Source organism: Asparagus officinalis, chromosome 6, assembly GCF_001876935.1.
Source record: "Asparagus officinalis chromosome 6, Aspof.V1, whole genome shotgun sequence".
NCBI lineage: Eukaryota > Viridiplantae > Streptophyta > Magnoliopsida > Asparagales > Asparagaceae > Asparagus > Asparagus officinalis.
Window position 1 is genome coordinate 18,651,434 of NC_033799.1, and position 16,814 is coordinate 18,668,247.

Consider the following 16,814-nt stretch of genomic DNA (forward strand, 5'->3'; position numbering starts at 1 on the left):
TCATTACAGTGGCAACATGCATTCATTACATGTGGATGTTAATTTTACATGATTACCCTTATGCAGCTGTAATAGTATTATAATCCCAGCCATTGGATGAATCTAGAGATACAACTTAAGTTGATATGAGTCTTACTCTATATGTACTTGATCTTATGTCAACTTAAGTGGATGTCTACCAAACTTTTTAGCCACTCATTTATATATATAAAAAATCTTTTCATATCTTTCATGGAACCCTAGGCAACATCAATCGCTAAAAAGTTTGGTGGACAAATTTTTTGTATCCACTCAAGTTTTGCTATTTTTGAGTGGTTATACACAATGTATTTTTAAGTCAAATACTTAAGTCACAATCGTTTTTGCTTTTTTCACACTCAAATGCAACGCGAGTTCTCTTTCACGCTGCCAGATTCATACAAATAATACCCCAAATCTTAGGGTTCAGGGTTTTCGCGCTTATTGCCTCTCTCTCTCTCTCTCTCTCAAACTCAAAAAAAAAAGGACAAAAAGAGAGCACTCCGATCAAAACCCAATGTCATCAGCACCGGCGACGGGCCCAGGCTCGACCCGGCAATTCAAGCTTGACAGAGAAAGCGAACTTCGGGTCGAAGTCGGACCCGATACCCAAATCCGGATCCGATTACTCTCCGGCACCGCCGAGATCTTCGGCACCGAGCTTCCTCCCGATACTTGGCTCTCCATTCCCCCCAGACACAAATTCGCTGTAATGATAAAAAAAAACCCTCTCAATTCTATTATTTGCTTGTTTACCCCCTTTTTCCGGGGGAAAAAAATAAATTCTGATTTCCCCCCTAGGTTTTTACGTGGAATGGTGCGACTGTGGAATTGGAAGGCTTCAGTGACGTTGAGTATGTTGCTGATGAGGTGGTTTGCTTAAAGATTTGATCTTTTGTTTTTTGTTTGGGTTAATTTCACAAAACCGCCTTAAGCTTTGGGGTGTTGTTCTTTAGAAAGAGGAAAAAATAAACTTTAAACTTTTGAAAAGAACTTTGGAGTTACGGAACTGAAACTGTTATATCATTTCGTGGAACTTCACTGAAGTTCAGCATGGTTTTGTAAAATTTGCCCTTTTTCCTTTTTTTTTGGAATTGATTGTGTTTTCTCTAATTTTGTAGACTCCTATGGTTAGTTATGTAAATGTTCATGCGATACTTGATGCGCGAAGGTCCAGGGCTAAGGCTGCAGCAAGCAGCGATGTGGATAATTCACAGGTATTATAGTCGAATTTTTCTCAGAAATTGTTTTTTGGACACTTAAGACTGTCAACTGATTGGAGTCTTCAGTCAATTTTGAGAAATCTGTGTTATTAATTTCAAAGATTAAAATTTTGTGTTTCAGGGTCCAAGGGTGATTGTTGTAGGGCCGACTGATTCAGGAAAGAGTAGCCTGTGTAGGATGCTCTTGAGCTGGGCTAGTAAGCAGGGTTGGAAACCGACATTCGTGGATTTGGATATTGGTCAGGGGTCGATCACTATTCCTGGATGTATAGCTGCTACTCCCATCGAAATGCCTATAGACGCAGTCGAAGGGATTCCTCTTGAAATGCCATTAGTGTACTTCTATGGGCACACAACTCCTAGGTAAGGTTTTAACTTCTAACTTGTTTGTTTTATCACGGTATATATTGCTCAGTATGATGCATTTTATAGGGTAAATTCCTCTGAACTATCATGAAGTTTGAGGGGTTTGCACAAAACTACTATAAAACATTTTTATTAAATCAAACTATCACACACTTTCACAATTGTGGGAAAATACCATGAATTACTGGAATTGTTGTTAGCGGCGTTATGTCTTGGACAAAGGGCTAAAATAAGCTTAATAATGTCTATCTACTCTAACCCGAAAAACTCTTTTGGTAAAGTAAAAAGTACATAAGAGCAAAATTTCTAAAACACGTCTGGACCCTAACTACCATCAAGGCATGGTAGTTTAGTGTGGAAAAAAGTAAATGTTAATTTTCAGTAATTAAAGAAGTTCATGATAGTTTGGTGCAAAACCCACCCACCCCTGCAAACCCAATCGAAACATGTAACCCAAAAAAAAAAAAAGAGAAACAGAAAAAAAGAAACTACACATGGAAGTTCATGGCATTTTTGTGGAATCTATGGTTTTTCATATGAAGGGCTGCTGCTTGTGGGTTCTTAAAAGGGTAAGGTTAAAATTTTCTATGTATGTTACTCAACAGTATGAATGGAGATTTGTACAAAGTTCTTGTGAAGGAGCTAGCTCAAACTTTGGAGAGGCAGTTCTTGGGAAATGCTGAATCTAGAGCTGCTGGAATGGTGATCAACACTATGGGATGGGTCGAAGGTCTTGGATATGAGGTAGTTGCCTACAATCTAATAACGATCTTTCTTTTTCGTTAGTGATTTTCTTGTATTATATGTTTAATATATCTGTAGTATAATATTGGTCTTGTTTCTCATTGCATGCAGTTGCTACTTCATGCGATTGATACCTTCAATGCTAATGTTGTTTTGGTCTTGGGGCAGGTATACCGTTACACATTTTATTAGTTTTTACTGGCATTTTCTTCTGGATCAAGTTTTGTACATATAGCTCTTTAATATTTGGTGTCCTGATTAATTTAATGAGCTCATAAGAAATTTTTAACTTATTTATAAGCGTCACTTGCTTCTAGAAAAGGGCAGCCAAGATATAAAATAATTCAGATCTAAGAGACTTCTATGTGTTAACCAGGCCTAAAGATACTCAATAATTTTGGTAGCAGACTTGTGTTTCATATTTAAGAGCAAGAATTAAAATGTGGGTTTAACAAAAAAAATTCCCCTTGAAGGAATTGTATTCTATAAGATACAGATTTTTTGAATGATGCATTTAATATTTCTCATAGATTACTGCCTTTTGTACTATATGAGTCTGTAATTTATTTGGCAGTTTGTTACATATACTTATTCGTGTTTTGTACAGGAGAAACTTTGCAGCATGTTGAAAGATGTGGTGCAAAAGAATAAGCCTAATGTGGATATTGTGAAACTTCACAAGTCTGGCGGTGTTGTCCCCAGGAATCCGAAGGTCCGCCAGAAGGCTAGGAGCTCTAGGATTAGGGTAAGTTGAATCTTTCCTGATTGTAGCTATGCATGAAGGTATCAGTTACCTTGATACCTTTCTCCATAATAAAATTGTGTCAATACGCATGAAGTATGTTACAAAGTACATTTATTATTCCTCTCCGAGTTGATTGTCATACTGTTTTTTTTTTTTTTTGGTGAAGATTGTAATACTGATTAATTCTTGTCATTTCAGATGTTTTTTTGAAAATGGTGTTTATCTTCTCTTAGACCAACCTTTTTTAGTCTAAAACGGTATGTTCACTTGTTCAGTACAAGTGAAAATTAAAACTGAATGCCAGTAAAAGTTTAGCTGCCCGACTGGTTTTAGTTTGTCCCTGTTAGTAACTTAAGATAAGTAAACAAAACTTCTGTAGAGTGTGATGGCAGTGTGCCTGTAGTGATACATAAATCATATCTTGATTTTTATTTAATAATCATGAGATGTTAAAGATTATCTTTGGTTCTTCTTTCAACAACATTGAATTGTCATGTTGAATATGTGACCCGATTAAGTTTTCTTCCGTGGTAAGTTTCAAATTCCTCACCGGCTGATATATGATAGTTCATATTTTACCTTGAATGTAACATACAGTATTTTGTACTACATCTGATCTGTATGAATCATTTTTAGTGTCAAATAAAATTTCCACACTTTTGGATAGTATACCCTTGACTACCTATCAGTTGCATTTTTTAATATATTGAAGGGAATATACGGCGAAGAATCCCTCCATTGTGGACGATCATTTGTACATAGCCTTGAGCCTCACTCGTGCATTACTAAGAGTCTCCTTCCACATGACTAGAACCTGTGACCTTAAGGTTGTACCAGAACAACCTTATTTACAATTACTTGCATATTTTATTTTATGAATCTTCTTACAACCTGTCCTGTAGTTGTTTTCAGTTTTTAAAATGAATAAATGATGACCCGGATCCCTTTCCTCTAAAGGAGAGGATGTTTCTTTAAAAGTGCTGTAATCACAAGCAACTCTCTTTGAACTCTCTTGAATTCCTGTTCTCTAAATTAACAATTATTTAATAATTCTTAATAAACAGCAAGTATCCATGAGATGGGTTTTTCCTGTTAGTTTATGTTATAAAGAGGAAAATGATGTTGTCTAGGTAGGTTTTCTTTTTTAAAGCTATGTCCAAAATTACCACCAGGTTGCTGATTATGATAATTGGGTCCAAACAAGGTATACAGTTGTTTATATATATCAATAGATAGAAGCCATCATCTACAAAATAAATCAAGAAAACATATTCACATATCTTTTGTGTTCATGAAGCCTTAATATTATGAAAATAGAATGGAGAAGCAGGAGATCTTGAATTATTGAGCATATTGTACTTGTATATACGCACGTGCGCGTACCCATGCTAGTAATATCATGCTAGGTCTATTCATCAACAGAGGGTGTGATGTATTAGAGTACGTTTAGGCTCTAAACCAGGTAGCATGTCCATTCCCTTAATGAGCGCCCTCTAAACCACTGATTACTAAACATGACCATGCATGTTGAGAAGTGTCGTCCGAAAATTTACAAATGGCATATCTTGTAATATTAGTATAAAAACAATTAACCATCTAAAATAGCACACTGTATGTCAGCAAAGAGTCCACCTCTGAAACCTGTCAATTGGAATGAACAGAAAGGAAGGTTACATTCGAAGAATCTGCCTCCTTCAACTTACTGTTAGTTATATATATGTATATATAGACACACAATACACACACTAAAGTGCTAAGTTTATAATGTATTGATTGCATTTGTCCAACAACATCAATACGTTTCAGTTTCTTGAGTTATTATAGATGCCACTGCATGCAGAAGTCATGAAAGTTTATGATGAAGCCACCAAATAGACAGACAATAAGGCATCATTTTCTGATCCTCCTTGAGCAGCTTTCAGTGAAACATGTTAGTAAAGCCAATGTTTTAAAACTGAAAGGCGAGGTTAAGGCCATCTGGTCCTATGTTACCTGATACAAAAGGTGCCAAAAGGCAACCGCCTGAGTAAGGCGATAAATACTCAGAACTCCATATAAATTACACATAATATGCAATTAAACAGAATATTAATAAATTACAACAGGATATATTAGTCACAGCTGAATTTTGAATTCATAAACTATGATAACTAACAAGACATAAACCATCTTCATAAAGTACTAAGTAACTACTACTAGATAATAATACTAACTAGTACCTAAACATAGATAATTCAGGTTTCAACATGTGGCAAATCCTCACAAATGATGTCAGTAAGGTACATTACAACTAAAAATTAGCGAAAAAATCAACCAAGAATAAAGAAACAAAAAATGGGAAAATTTTAAACAAATATTACTTTGCCAGACATCTTTTACACTCTCAAAACATCAAAACAGAGGCGGATATTTTGCGTCATGCCTCACATGCCTTAGGCGAGTTCTTGAGGTGGAAAAGGCGCTCTCCTTAGTAACCTTCATTGCTTGGTGATATGTGAGGCGCTAAGCTGCAAATTTGCCTCACCTGAGCACTTGAGACGCGAAGGCGTGACGGTTTTAATACACCAAGGAAACCTTAAGGAAAGTTGAAGAATGTCATAGTAGTTGATGCTCATGTTCGCTTGATCTCAGATTGCTGGGTCTCTTTCTATTGTTCTGATAAGATTGTTTGTCTTAGCTGTTGTGTTCACTGGTGATTACTCAATTTCACACACAGAAAGCGAAGGTTTCAAGTATTATTCTAAATCGAGATCTTTTAAACTGATAAGAAACAGGTAAGTAAAAAGAAGGTGGGAAAAAGACGTGAGACTTTTGGGGGAGGAATGAAAATAAAGGAGAGTCACAAGGACAGAGTCTCCGGGCCTCTTTCTATTGTTCTGATAAGATTGTTTGTCTTAGCTGTTGTGTGCACTGGTAATTACTCAATTTCACACACAGAAAGCGAAGGTTTCAAGTATTAGTGTAAATCGAGATCTTTTAAACTGTTAAGAAACAGATGAGTAAAAAGAAGGCGGGAAAGAGGTGAGACTTTTGGGGGAAGAATGAAAATAAAGGAGTCACAAGGACAGTCTCAGAGAGGACATGTGGATTTGTTAAATTTTTGGAGTGGGACTTTGACTGCATTAAACTTCGATTACATGCTTCACATTACTGCTAACAAATGTATGTGGTATTTCCTTCCCTTTTAATGTTCATATGCAACACCATTCTTTTTGTATTATCTTGTTCTTTTTCCTGCTGGACCAATATACCATGTACACATATATACTTATTCAGTTATATCATTTTAGATAAAACATAACTATTTTTGCCAATCTAATCTCTATTCTTCCAAATTTGTTTTGTTTTAAATGTAGTTCGATTTCTTTGCAGGAGTACTTTTATGGGCTGCTTGATGATCTATCACCACATTCAAATATAGTGAACTTCAGTGATATTTCTGTTTTCCGAATTGGTGGCGGCCCACAAGCTCCCCGTTCAGCGCTTCCTATTGGAGCTGAGCCTCTAGCGGACCCAGTTCGACTAGTTCCTGTTACCGTTAATCGTGACTTGCTCCATTTAGTTTTAGCTGTCTCATATGCAAAGGAACCTGATCAAATCATCTCCAGGCAAGTGGTTAACCATAACTTTGCTGACTTACTGTTAACTTCAAAGTTCAAAATTTCCATTTCCTCATAATAGCTAAGGAAAATTGTTTGTTTAAGAAATGAATTGTTATCAGGATATCCAGGCCTATGTGATATCTCCCTCCCCATTTTACCAGTCTTACCATGGAAAAGTCTTTGCGAGCTTTTTATTCAGGATGATAAGCATCAAAGCTTAGGCCTAACTCTTGGAAGCAGAGACCTGGTAGGGAATGTAAGAGTAGAAATGTTTTAGAAAAGTCTAAAAGATAAAACTAGGAAGGGGGAAAAAAGGGAATCACACCCTCTCAAATATAAGATCGGGAATCACAGGGGATAGGGATTGGCCTCACACAAACATGCAGGATACCTGCTTTAGAAAGAACCACACCTTCAAAGAACAAGAGTTGGCCTAACATCAATATGCTATTCATGTGCATTTCCCCATTTGTTTTTCATCACAAAATCAAATCAATCTCTTCATTAACGTTATTAGGTATTTACAAACTAAGCACTCAAATGCAAATTTCAAATCTTATCTTAAATTCAAATATAACTAAGAAACTTAAATTCAAACTTCATTTCTATTAACAAATACTGAATTCAAATCAAATATTCATCACTCGAAATCAAATATCTAATCCTACACTAGTTTCTCCAATCCTAAATGAATTAGAACACAAATAAAATTTTGACTTTATCTCCAATTCTCCAAAGTTGTGATGCATCGCCTGATCTTTCACTTTCCCGCTTTAGGTATGTATATGTATTTGCTATATGTTGGTGAAATTTTGCTAAAACATTGTTGCTTGCATTTCTGTTGCAGCAATGTTGCCGGTTTCATCTATGTCACAGATATTGACATCATGAGGTGACAAGCACAAACTTTTCATTTTTCATCTTTTTATGCATTTCACTTTTTTTTACCCTTGCGGATGTTATCTTTACAGGAAGACGATCACATTCCTTGCACCTTGTGCTGGTGAACTTCCAAGCAAGTTTTTGATTGCAGGAACATTGAATTGGTTGGAGAGCTAATATTATTGACTGATGATCACTTCACTTTTATGGAGTTGGATGTAGCAGTCTACTGTCCATTACCTAAGACTGATATTTTAATGTTGTAGCATGTATATCTGTTAATTGCTATTTATATGCTGCCATAAGTGCAATATGGAACATTATAAAGTTGTCACTGCAGTGCATTACACACGTCCTAAGTTTGGAACGTATGTAGTTTTAAATTTAATTTTCATTTATCTTAGCATGTAATCGAGCATTGAACCAGTGACATCATAAAATTCTCAGTTTCTGACATTATACTGACCTTATTCTATATTTTGAAAATTATAGGAGAATGTAATTCTGCTGTTTGTTTTTGTAAAGTTGCAATCTAAGCAGCTGTAGTTAATATCAGGGCAAAATTGGTTGCATAAGGTATATTGAGCAATGTATTTATTCATAAGGTATCTGACGTTCCTACGTAAGCAGCAAGTAACTCCATGCAATTACGACTTTATGAAGGCGAATAACTATTTTATAGCTAACTCAAAATTTATCAAAGTGATTGTTATTCTGTTTTTTCAAGTCATGGACTCTTAGCAATTATGAAGTTCACTGACCGGGGTTGGCTGATTCATACCTGTTGCCAATTGTTTTCTAATCTCTTTCCTTGTGTCTTTTCAGAGTTTTGGAGCAGGCCTTGTAACCAGTTCTTGAGATAGTTAAGTATCTCCAAGGTTTAACTGTTTTTTTCCCCTTCTCCTTTTGTAACTACTAAAAACTGGAATTAGTGTTCCATTCTCAAAAAGGCAGTTCCAGTTGCAGTTGTTTATTTGATTATAGCAATATTGCAAAAGCTCAGGTTCTCCTTCATATTCCCTATTTTTTTTAATTGCCCTCCCTTTTTGGCAACTTTCTTTTGTTTTGTTATTATATTTCTGTGATTGGGTATGAGAGGGTGGTTACCTAGTTATGCTGTTTGCTTCTTCTTGTTGACGAGCAGGTATCTGGTGATGTTTGTTTGTTTGTTTCCCCCCTTTTTTTCTGATGTTAATGTTTGGTTCTCGTGATTCTGTTTTTGATTTTGTTGCTGTTTGCAGGTTTGACGAGCCCTGGCCTTAAATCGTGTGAAGGTAAGCATTTTCATTTGGAGTTTTGATGATTACTGTATTTTAAAATAGTGATGATGGAGTCAGGATTTTAGAGTTTGGTGTTTTGCACCCGAGAAAGGCAAGTCATTGAAAATCCATCTTCACAGTATTCTGAGAAAATCCAACGATCAACTAACAAATATGCAATGTTTACGAAGGGGCGAGTTATGATTAACTTGTTAAATGTTTACTGCCTCAACCAAAATAAACTGAAAACTCACAATTAGGCCACAAAATATTAGTAAGCCTAATAACCAAGTACACAAGTCCTTTTTGCACTAAGACAATACGTCCTCGTATGCTCTCCACCAGAGACCTAAACAACCCGAAAGTAATAAAAATACACTGCAACCCTTTCTTTCTCTATTTGAGGGTGTTGAATTGATCATTTAAATACCAACCTGCCCACATTTTCTTGGAGATTGTCATAAAATTTCTGGTAATTGGTACTGATGGAATAAAAAAATTCCAGTGCTTCTATGTATGTTTGTGGTGTCTCTCCCAATTTTTTATAATTAATTATCTCTTCCCTTGGGAACTCAGATCTAGAAAATAATGGTGGTCAAGTGTGTTATTCAACAAGCCTTCTCCTTATGTCGATATGTAACATTAACGTTGAGAAAAAGCTTCCAATCTTCTCCAATTTTCTAGGGAGCTTGTCCTTCATTATTGAAAGATTTCACATAAAAATGTTTCAGTTATTGTGCTACTTTTGTTTTAAAAAAAGAAAGAAAATCCCCATCTTCTCCAAAATTTTATGAGGACTTACGAAATATTTTACAATTAAAAGATTCTGCTAAAATCTTTCTAGTGCTAGTATGTGTACAATAACAATCCATCCCTTCAATAGGCCGTTCTATCCATCTTGGAGAAGGCTGTAAATTGTCATATATGTTGGAACAAATGGGCACTTGGGGTATTATTATTATGCTATCTTTTTCCTGGAAAGGAAATTTGAGTGTGCATACTTTGATTTGCATGAATAATGATAGGGCAAGTCCGCAAGCGCACGGACTCGTTGTAGCTATCAAGGTCGATCCCACAAGGACTAGGGGTTATCTACCAAGTTTCACGTTTTCAACTAGCTAAATCAATGAGTAAATTAGAAGAGATTTAATAAAAGAAATAAAATAAACAACTAATCGGATGGAATTCAATATAATGAAGGACTAGGATTGGGTTATCACCACAACTTAGGTGTTCAATGATGAATTATTTTAATTCTTGGTGTTGGTTTAATCTAGAAAGGGTGAATTAGCCTAAATTAATCTAAAGCCTCTTTCAAGGTCTAAAGATCGTGCCTAATCAATCTCAATTAACCTACTTTCGTGGAATCAAGATTAAATTAAATCCATTAAGCTTTATACTAATCCAAATCAAATCCCCAAGGAATCTAGCTTACTTTCGTGGTTCGAGCTCCCTGCTTAATTTCTAGAGATCCGGTATTAATCTTCACCTTTCAGTCCTTCAATTAATTACCTATGATTGCTAATACGGTGATCAAGCGAATCAACAAAATTAAAACACTAGAAATTAAGTTCAAAGATTTAAACTTTCACCAAGAACCTATATCAATTCATCATCAATCACCAAAAAGTTGGGTTCTTTCCCAATCCTAGACAAGAAATCTACTCACACATGATTGGAATAAGAGAAGACATCAAATAATTATGCAAATCAATCATAAGAAGAAATAAATCAAAGAGAGGAAAGAATTAACCCGTCTTTCAATTGAAATCTTCAAAATAAGAACTTGCAATCCAATCTTCTACAAGAGATTAATGTCTTCCTTCAATACTTGAACCCTAGAATAGTTGCTAGTTGATGGCTAAAAGAACATAACAAAAGATATCCAAAACCCTAAGTCAAAACATCTATTTATATGTTCCCAAAAATCTGGAAAATAACTAATTCCCGCGCCACCGGTGTGGTCTGCACCACACCAGGGTGTGGTAGGGGCTGTTTTGCTGATTTCGTGCGTGTCTGTACAGTCTTCGGTATTTTGGCTATAACTTTTGCGTCCGACCTCGGAATGAGGTGATTCAAGTTGCATTGTAATCCTGTTGAAGAGATCTACAACTTTTATCTTTTGAGTTTTTCTTGATTCAAATTGCATCATGGTCGAAATTCCAGTTCATCATACTCGTGCATCCATTTTCTTCACGAACCATGCCTTCAAAATCTTGTTATTGCTTCAAACTCTTGTAAAACTTCCAACGATCATCAAATCTTTCAATCTTGAGCCAATACCTACATATAAGAACACAAAAAACAGCAGTATCCTCGATCTAAACACGAAATATGCATCAAACGCTCGTAAATCATGCTTGAAACACACTAAGATAATGCATATTTTACGTGTTTATCAAATAATATCAGAAAATCCAGTTTTTGGTAACATTTTGTCTCTTCTGTCAGGCATTAAGCAAGGTGCGAAAATCAGTAGGGGTCTTCTTTATGTGATAACTCTTGTTCCATGTCGAAAAGAAAGGACTTGGTATCTGCTTGGTTTTATCTTTAGTCCTCACTGGTTTCTTGTTGATACTTAGTCGCCGCCCCAACCCCCACCCTATCCACCCGCCGCCCCGCCAAAAAAACAAAAAATAAATTCCTCAGAATTTATATTTTGAGATTTCAGGTGGTTGCTCAAAATCCCCCAAATTTAGGGGTTTTGTGACATTTACACCATTTTGACGCGAGCACAAATGTACGTTATATTATACTATAAAAATGACTTGTGTACGTTCTGGATAAAAATGGCGACCATTGAATCCGTACTGAGCAATTGTGAAGCATCTCTTTGTTAATTCTATTAAGGGTCTGTTTGTTTGCCTAAAAAAATGGGAAATCAAAGAAATGGAAAACTATTTCTAAAAAGAAATATTTTGGCAGTGTTTGGTTTGCTAAAAAAAAGGAAATTAAAAAAAATGGAGATGAGATGAAATGAGTTGTCATCTTATTATAGGATGATGTGAGTGATTTTTTAAGAAAACTTGTTTTGATGTTGTTTGGTTGACCAAAAAAATAAGAAAATGAATTATAAGAAACTTATTTCTTGTAATATGTTGTTTTCTTTTGTTTGGTTCATTCTTAAAAATAAGAAAATAGTTGAGATGAGATGAGTTGTCATTATATTATTGGATGATGTGACCCACACTTAAGGAAATTGTTTTCCTAACTTTTTGGGAGGAAATTGGTGGAAATGAAATGTTAATGAGATGAGATGAGTTGTCACCATCTTATTAGATGATGTGAGTGATTTGAAATGATGAGATGAGTTGAGTTGAGTGATGTTGTGGATGAAAATAATATTTTATTAGATGTGGTGGATGAGTTGTTGGATAAAAATAATATTTTATTAGATATTGTGGGTGAGTTTTAGGGATGGAAATTGATGAAATTGTACTTTTTGAGTTTTTTTTTGTTTTCATTTCTATTTCTTAGTTTTTTAGGAAATAACCAAACAGGCCTTAAGTAGAGACTTGTAAGATTTATGAATGAGTGTACCCCTCCAGCCAAAAGAGAGGAAAGAATAGAATTGTGTGCTACCGCCGCACCGCGTTGTACTTGAGTTGTTATTTTAACCGACACTCGACGTGCACAAGCATAAGCAAACACGTTAGTGAATTGCAAAGGTACGCAGAATGTATAAACGGTAAACAGAGGAAATATTCCCTACAACACATACAAGTATTTTTGTTGGGGCTAGTTATCTCTGGTTATGAGTCCAATAGCAACACGAGTTAGCGCAAATGAGAAGGAAATTCGACACGCAAATGAGAAGGAAATTCGATACCGAGCAACTTCAAGAATGATTTCCCTATGAAGGATAAAGCTATACGCATCTGCTGAGGCAATTTCGTTAGGAAGTAGGGAAGAAGAAGAGAGACATCTGCTGCTTGTCCCTGAACGAGAATACGTAAAGGCCAATTCTCTCTCTCTCTCTCTCTCTCTCTCTCTCTCTCTCTCTCTCGTGTGAACCAAACGGGGGATACTTACAATACTAGTTCCCCAGTGGATAATCAAAAATTAGCCAGCTAACAAGATTTCGAAAAAAAACTTAAAATAAATCAATAACAGTCCAAGGGGGTCTAGAGAAATGTTTTAAGTCTTCAATTGAGCAAAAATATGTATAAAACCCAATAATATATTTCCATTGTTTTTACCTCTGCTGCTTCCCTTGCTTGGAATACAAATATAAATGCACATCAAAATGCCTCTAGATCAACGAAGCAAGCCATAGCAGAAACAGCAAGAGACTCCAAACAAAAAGAATGATAAAGACTATCCCTCCATTTTTCAAAACTCCTCTTTCTTTGAACACATTTATCGAACATATAACGCAATGCAATCCACCATCAGGCCATCGGAAAATATGAAGATTACAAAAAATAGTCTGGTGTCTTTCGGGTGGTATCTGGCTCAATCTGCCTTGGTGCCGGATCGAATTGGAGGAAATTTTGAGACATGTTCTCCCCAATCTCCAGTATTGCTGCCATATTACCGCAACGGTAGCAATAGTTTGGTGCACTGAATACCGTGACTACGTTCTTGTCCTGTATTATATATGAATAGAATAAACAAATTATTAAATCTACTTCTTTATTACTACAGGTGAAGAATAAAAAAGCTAAAATGAATAGTAACCTAAGGTTATGAACAATTAAAATGAATAACCAACCCACGTTTCACACAACCCATAATCTCTCTCCAAAAATAACCAACCTTAACTCCCGCGTCGCTCTTCGATCAAAGCAACAATCATAAACTTAGCCGCAGGAAAACTCTCTCCCTTCTGACTTCCCCCCTTATCATCTCTCCTCCCATTGAAACTGCAAGGGCCAAGGATAAGGACGAGACCCAGCAAGATGAGCGAGTCATCCAAATCTTTCAGGTCTCCTTTATCTGTTTCAAGAATCCTTAGCTTTACAAACCCAGTTGATGAAATTTGAGATAACCCATTATTTTAGGATGCATCTTCATCTGTCGTGTTCATCAAAGTCTGGGCACTGCAACCAAAATCTAGGCAAAATAAGAAGGGTATCCCTGTGATCGAGGAAGAAGACGCCAAGGTTGAAGGAATTGGGTTTGGGTTTGTTTGGGACAAGGCTCGCCACATTGTGACTTGTGAGAATCTAATTCAACTATTTTGTTCAAATTTTCAATGTACTTGATTATTTTTATTGGAAATGCTCATATGGGTTTTTTGTATATTGATGAAATAGGTGACAAATTATCATGTTATAGATAAATTGGCCACTGATCAGTCTGGTTTGCGACGTTGCAAGGTAATCAATGTGGACTATGATTTGGTTTTAACTTGAATTCGTTGAGATTTGATGGATGGATTATGATTGTGTTTTGATCTTTTGTTTGAGGTTTTCTTCGAAGATGTGAATGGAAGTACTTTTGCTAGGGAAGGAAAGCTTATAGGATATGATCTCGTCGATATCCCCATTGACTCTCTCTTCGATCCACCCTCTTATGATCTCCTCCTTAATTACTTCCCTAAACAAAAAATCACCCCTAATCTCCTCCCGGCCTTCTCTGATCCTTTGATATTCTCTCCAATAAACGACTTGGACTACTACTCCCAATGCCCAAAGCGCCTGAAGAGCTATAATGATCTTGATGATAATTCCGCTTCGATGATGAGCAGTTGGCCATGTGTGGAATTTGCAGTCACTCCTCGGTTCAATGGAGAGGAGAAGAAGAAAGATAGTGCGAGTGGGGATCGGGTTTTGTCAGCACAGAGCATTGCAGCGAGAGAGAGGAGTAAGAGGATCAGCGAGAAGACGCAGGAGCTTGGAAAATTGATTCCTGGAGGGAACAGAACACTGCTGAGATGTTTCAGGCTGCATTTAAGTATGTTAAGTTCCTACAGGCTCAAGTTGGGATTCTTAGTCTCGTGGGATCAACGTAGATAACTTTATTTGACTGATTTAATAGAATTTAATTTAAGTCGGCTTTCTTGAAACTTTGATTTTTTTTATTTAATTATTTATATTTTTTTATAGGATGGAGAGGGTTCGATGGAGGTGATTGGAGGTATTGAAGTGCTGCTGAAATCACAAGTTGTGCAAGAGAAGTTTTCAAGTGAAGGGAAATGTATAGTCCCAAAGGAAATAGTTAAGCTAATTATATTCCAAGGCGATTTTAACGCAGAAAAGATTCCTATCTATTAATGGACTCTACATTATCTGTTCCATTTTGAGTGCTGATATGTAGTGGTCAATTTGCAAATTTGAAGATATTTCAATTGTTCTCTATATTTATTGAATTTCCTAATTTCAATGTTGAACACTAATTTACTCTTATAAATGTTTAAGTTTATCAAGAGTCACTTGAGTAATTAAAAGGTAGTAATTTAGATTATGCCACTAATTTAATTAAATATTTCAAATGGAATTTCCCAGTACTTTGTTGATTGACCTTCACAAATTACTCACAATTCTCTATCTCAAAATTTTCTCTTTGGAAAGAAGAAAACTGCATGTACCTTCTCTGATTTTATTTTGTGAGGGTTTTCTGCATAAAAATTTTTTTAGTTAGTTTCTAGAGGAATTGATTGATATACAAATGATGGTGATGAATTTGATCTAAATTCTAATTTTTTGAGCCTCAGATTATTGTTTTTTGGATTATTTAGTTACGTCTTTTAGCATGGTGAAGATGCTAATTTCTATTTATAATGATTAAATTTGATTTAGTTAACCTTAATAGTGCCTAATTCTGAAGATGCTAACCCTTATGTTTAAATTTGATTTGGTTAATTTTTTTGCTTTTTTTTAATGAAGATTTGGTTGTTAAATTTTAATGGGTTTTGTTTGTTTGTGGGTTAGAGATTGGAAATTGATTACTTCAGAGATGATGATGGATGGATCAAATCGGAGTGTCAACTCAGTTCATCACATTTATGAAACAATAACTTTATTTCACTTTTTATATTTAAATTTTAGATAAATATTTTTACACATTTATGCACTGAAAAAATTGACCTTTATTGTGTTATTTCAATTTTAGTTTTGAGTAGTTATTTGATCTTTAGAAATTTGGTTAATGAAGTAGTTATCAAATCGAACTTGATCAAATATCTGGACAAATAATAACTAAATTGTTTATTAATTATTCGGTTCACTTCCACCACTATACTTCATATCTAAAGCAGAATACTTTATTTTTGTAACATGTTCAATATTTGCAGAAAAATCTTTTAGGAACCGTGCTTTGCATGGGTCTAAATATTAGTTTAAGAAATTCAAAAATAGGATCAAAATGCCATGAACTTTCAAAACTGCAGAAAATACCATTCCGGAAGTAAAATGCCATGAACTTTCATAACTGCAGAAAATACCATTCCGGTGTTAACATCTTGGATAAAAGATATCAGCTATATTTATATATCTATTGATCCACAAAGTTCATGAGGATAATATAGAAGATATACAAAGTACAAAAGGGCAAAATTGTCCAAAATGTCATGCGTGAAAGATATGCCAAATAGTATAGTGAAAAAAGTTCATGGTAATTTTCTCTAATAAAAAAGGGTTTTTACATGAAAACCACATTAAATTTTGCCCAATTTGCAACCTACCACAATATTATTATTATTATTATTATTATTATTATTACTACTACTATTTATCAAGACCACCTGCATTTGCTAACTTGTACCCAATGTCACACTTATTCCATTATTCAGCTCAAAAAATTATAAAATGTCCATTTTACCCCTCCTTTCTGGATCCTCCCTTGCCTCCCCTCCCCGTCCTCCTCCACCTCTAGGGTTTCTCCAAACTCCAACCCTTCCCTCCGCTCTCCCCTCCCTGTCCTCCTCCACGTCCTCCATCATCTCCTCCACTTCTGGGGTTTCTCCAAACCCTAACCCCTTTCCTACTCTCCTCCATCAACGACCCCTTTCCTACTCTCCTCTATCAACGGC

At 35.5% G+C, this 16,814-nt stretch overlaps 2 protein-coding genes across 3 annotated transcripts in view; one reads left to right on the forward strand and one right to left on the reverse strand.

Moving 5' to 3' along the window:
- Nucleotides 356-8,037, forward strand: LOC109845195 (protein CLP1 homolog). The gene is made up of 10 exons (XM_020414415.1): nucleotides 356-727; nucleotides 820-888; nucleotides 1,140-1,235; nucleotides 1,363-1,604; nucleotides 2,213-2,351; nucleotides 2,463-2,519; nucleotides 2,959-3,096; nucleotides 6,469-6,704; nucleotides 7,546-7,590; nucleotides 7,670-8,037. Exons 1-10 carry the CDS (start codon nucleotides 536-538, stop codon nucleotides 7,755-7,757), a joined length of 1,302 nt encoding a protein of 433 aa, XP_020270004.1. The 5' UTR covers nucleotides 356-535; the 3' UTR covers nucleotides 7,758-8,037.
- Nucleotides 12,975-16,814, reverse strand: part of LOC109845040 (serine/threonine-protein phosphatase PP2A-1 catalytic subunit-like) — a 16,992-nt gene continuing 13,152 nt past the window's right edge. For both annotated transcript variants that reach the window (XM_020414228.1, XM_020414229.1), the window contains one exon: nucleotides 12,975-13,428. In XM_020414228.1, the coding sequence (XP_020269817.1) occupies nucleotides 13,255-13,428 (174 nt within the window). In that variant the 3' untranslated portion in view covers nucleotides 12,975-13,254. The remainder of the gene's footprint in view (nucleotides 13,429-16,814) is intronic.